The sequence below is a fragment of the Anthonomus grandis genome, chromosome 6, assembly GCF_022605725.1.
Source record: "Anthonomus grandis grandis chromosome 6, icAntGran1.3, whole genome shotgun sequence".
Taxonomy (NCBI): domain Eukaryota; kingdom Metazoa; phylum Arthropoda; class Insecta; order Coleoptera; family Curculionidae; genus Anthonomus; species Anthonomus grandis.
In genome coordinates, this window is record NC_065551.1 from 1,244,824 (window position 1) to 1,249,165 (window position 4,342).

General features: G+C 35.5%; 1 protein-coding gene across 1 annotated transcript; it reads right to left on the reverse strand.

Annotated features, from left to right (window-relative positions):
• Positions 1-472: 472 nt before the first annotated feature.
• On the reverse strand, positions 473-3,322 carry LOC126737173 (uncharacterized). Its single transcript, XM_050441940.1, has 2 exons — positions 2,982-3,322; positions 473-1,952 (listed from the first exon to the last, which is right to left on the reverse strand). The coding sequence occupies exons 1-2, from the start codon at positions 3,320-3,322 to the stop codon at positions 1,049-1,051; spliced, it is 1,245 nt and encodes a 414-aa protein (XP_050297897.1). The 3' UTR covers positions 473-1,048.
• Positions 3,323-4,342: the final 1,020 nt, after the last annotated feature.

Here is a 4,342-nt window from a genome sequence, read left to right on the forward strand (position 1 = left end):
CTCACGATTTATAGAGTGAACACCAACTTTTTTTCTAGTAATTATTTTAGTTACAAGGCTATCTAACGCAATAAATTCATCGTCAGATGAGCTAGATGCCATGTTGACGCGAAGGTTAAGCCGGGCGTCCACCGAAAGCGGTGCTGTGCTGTGCTGGGTGGAGCGGCGTTGAGCGGTGCTGGGTTGCCAATGCATTCTTATGAAGTACCGTCCACTAAAGCTGGGGCGCTGTGCGGCGAGACAAGCTATGTCGTGCGGGGCCGCATGACTTCGCTTTGTGTTCGATTGACGCTGTGCGGAGACGGGCAAACTCGTTTTGTTTTTTTTTTATTAATTACGATAAAAATGGAACAATTCATTGAAACTGTGAGATTAAATCCTTGCCTATGGAAAGTAGATGAAAAGAACTATAAAAGTCAAGACGCACGTGATATTGTCTGGGAAGAAGTCTCAAAAAAGTGCAATATAACAGACGGTAAGTTTAAATAAATAAAATTAAAATCACACAAATTCACACAGAATTAAAAATTAAAAACAAAATTAAACACAAAATTAAAAAATCACACAGATTGGTCCGAAAAAGTTAAGATAGAAAAATGAACTTTATTTCACTCCATCTTTTAACAGAATTAGCTCTAGAGTCCCATAAAGTCGTAAAAGTCACTATATTATTTATTTGGCATCCTGTATTTTAAAAACAGTTGGATAAAGATAAAAGTGTGATACATTAAAGTTTTTAGAATCTAGTGTGAAATGTGAAATCCAAAAAAGTAACAATATTAGGCTGTTTCATTCAAAATAAGCGAGTAGGGGTGTAGTTTACAGTAGTGTGGTTACGTAAAACACCCTGTATACCTATATTATTTATCTATATTCCATACTTACCTAAAGTAAATGGTTACTAAGGTATAGGGTGTTAAATTTTAATATTTATTTTTATTTATTCTTTATTTTAACTCGAAAAGAACCATTTATTCAAGAAATTTGGTACAGGATACTTAAAATAAATACAAAACGTACGACAATTTGTTTTATTACTCCTGGTTATTTACATAATTTTATCTTGCCACGGAATCCTTCCTGTGTCAGAGTTAAAGTAGTTACAAAAGTTCTGCCTTATGGCAAAAGATTCAGCTGTTGCTCTTACACCTCTATGTGCTAATGGCAACCACTGATTTTCAGGCAAACTTTTTCCTAATTGTTCTTCATTTATATTAGGCGATCTACCTTCCCTAGTGCCTAAATAATTATGTAGAACACAGGTCGCTTTAATTATGCTATCTATACTCTCCAATTTGCATTCCAATGGACGTTTATAGATTCGAAATCTTGCTGCCAATATACCGAAAGTATTTTCTATAACTCGTCTAGCTCTGCTCAAGCGATAATTAAAAACACGATTTTCTTTATTTAAAGATCGTCTTGGAAATGGTCTCATTAGATTTACCATGAGCGGAAATGCCTCATCTCCGACTAATACGAAGGGAAAATTATATTCATTATAATTTTCCATGAGACTAGGTTCAGGAAAATTAAACGAATTTGTTTTTAACCTTCGCCCAATAGGACTATCAGCAAATATTCCCCCGTCACTAAATCTGCCTGATGACCCAATGTCGACTGCAATCAGTTGATAATTGGCACTTGCTATGGCCATCAATACTACAGAAAAAGTTTTCTTGTAGTTAAAAAACGATGAACCTGAATTCGGTGGGGCTTTTATAACCACATGCTTGCCGTCTATAGCACCGACACATTTTGGAAACTGCCATCGTTCTCTAAATTCCAATTCATAGGCTTTCCAAGACTCTTGGTCGGGCATTTTCATGAATGTCGGTTGCAACTGGGACCAAAGGGATGAACAAACTTCATTAACTATCTTTGAGACAGTTCTTTCTCCTAAACGGAAACTATATCCAATTGTTTTGTAGGAATCGCCCGTCGCTAGAAATCTAAAAAAAAAAAAGTTTTTTTTTAATTTTATTAATATTTAAATTAGTTTTTTTTTTTTAGGAAAAGAGGCTAAACGGGTATGGAAAAAGTTAAGGGATTCTTTCAGGGACGCTTAAAAAAGGCAAAATGAATGTAAAAGTGGGGACGCAGCACCTGCGGTAAAACGGTTGTGGGTATACCAAAAACAAATGGAATTTTTGATTCCATATATGACCAACCGAAAAAGATGTTCCAACGTAGCTGACACGCAATCATCAAACGAAAATACAATGGAAACATGGCCACATGAAGAAATACAAACTCAAAACGAACAATCACACAGTGACTTTGAACACACGGTAGTGACTGACGAAGAAACTCAAATAAGTAGTAGAGAAACCCAAGAGAAAAATCCTGAGTTTATAGAGCCTGTTAAGAAGAAAAAAAGTCAATGGCAAGAAAACGTTGTATCGATAATGAAACAACAAGCTGAAAAAAGGGAGGCTAGGGCTGCTGAGCGAGACGCTCAAAGAAAAGAATTTGAACAAAAATTGCGGTCGAATGATCCTCTTAAGGAATTTTTCAACAGTATGTATTTAACAACAGCTGCTATGCCTCCACATTTACAAGTTTCCATTAAGCGAAAAATATTTGATGCTGTTACTGAGGCGGAACTGAGTAATTTTACGAGCCACGCCAGCAGCAGCACTGGTACTCACGGTTCCCAACATTACTTTCACACACTACAGCCACCCCAACATTCGAACTCAATTTATAATAATCATAATCATCATCATCATACTTCTACTCCGCTACCGTCACCACAATCAACATCCAACCAGTCATCAAGCGACGAAACTGCAGGAAGCTACTTTGGAAATTGGAATTTAGATAATCCATAATTATTATATTAATATTACTATTAGCTATTATAGCAGAAATATTAATTATTTATTTAATACCTATTAGATTATTTTTTTATGATGGAATAAATTTGTGTCAGGAAAAACTAAAAATATTACTTTTAAATAATCAAAAAAATAACTTACCTTAAACATACACCCAAACGCTCCTCTGTTGTGACACTTTCTCGGTAGTTCGTATTAAGCTTTATAATTTCAAATCTTATTAATTCATGAATTTCCACAAACTGAGCTCTAGAAAGCCTAAAGTAATTTTTAAACTGCTCATCACTTAACACTGGAATTAATTTATGAAATTCGCCAAATTGTTTTCGCTCTACTAAATGATTTGATATCCAAAATCTGTGTTTTCTTTTATCCGCCATAAGCATACAACTTAATAAATTATTTGTATGCTCATCTTCGGAATCATCCTCTTCTGAACTTAAATCAAAAAGATTCTTTTCAATTTCTATATTATTAAACATAATTAAAAGATTAATAATTTATAAGATCATATTATGCTTGCTAACGCACGACAAACTTTTGGTGGACTGTCCAACTACAGCTTTGCCCAGCACAGCACAGCATAGCCCAACGCAGCACAGCACAGCACCGCTTTCGGTGGACGCCCGGCTTTAACCTGGAACTGACAAAAGGCTGGTTTTTATTTGCTTTTTTCTCGTCGGCACTGTGTCCGCACTAAGTGCTGAAATTCGGAACCGATCGGCGCTGGTTTCCGGTAAGCAGGAAACCGGCTTTCACTGTGTTTTCGCCCATAGATCCTAGTTGGTTGGCCCCGGCCGGCGCGCAGCCAATAAAATAATCTGTCAAGAAACGAGTTCGTCGGGTTAGAGTTACATTGAATTTTGCTTGATTTTTATAGATTTGAACTTAGAATATTTTTTGTTAAAAATTAGCTTGTTGTTAGACAGACACGATGGGTAAGAAAACAGCATCCGCGGAAAGGGATGAATTTTTGAATAGGTTTTTGAAAAAACTAGAACAAATTAAAGAGCAAATTAGAAAATTTTCGGTTTTTTTGGAAACAATAAATCTTAGCAATGGTATAAGCGAGTTGAAGCTTAGATTAGAGAAAGTCGAACCTTTGTTGAGTAGTTTTGAGGAAACTGTCTTAGAAATTCAGTTATTAGACGAATCTAGATTTAATGAAGATGCTAATTACGAATTTGAGGAGTTGTACTATAGATCTGTTACGCTTGCCAGAGGCCACGTAGAAAAATATGAGTTCGAACATAGAGAGGTCTTAACAAATAATAATAGTCAAGGTATGCAACAGTCACATAGTGTAGGGGTAAAATTACCTAGTATAGGTTTACAAAAATTTGCAGGTGACTATAGCAAGTTTCAACAATTTTATGAAACGTTTCAGACTTTAGTTCATAACAACGTTACATTAGATAATGTACAACGTTTTTATTATTTGTTAGACTCATTAGAAGGTGAGGCAAAGCGAGTTTTAGAGTGCTTAGAAGTCACTAGCAGTA

Excerpts from the sequence above, each read along its gene's own strand:
- LOC126737173 (XM_050441940.1), bottom strand. The coding sequence starts at position 3,322 with ATGTTTAATAATATAGAAATTGAAAAGAATCTTTTTGATTTAAGTTCA. Across the intron at positions 1,953-2,981 it reads CGTTTGGGTGTATGTTTAAG|ATTTCTAGCGACGGGCGATT; the intron begins GTAAGTTATTTT and ends TTTTTTTTTTAG.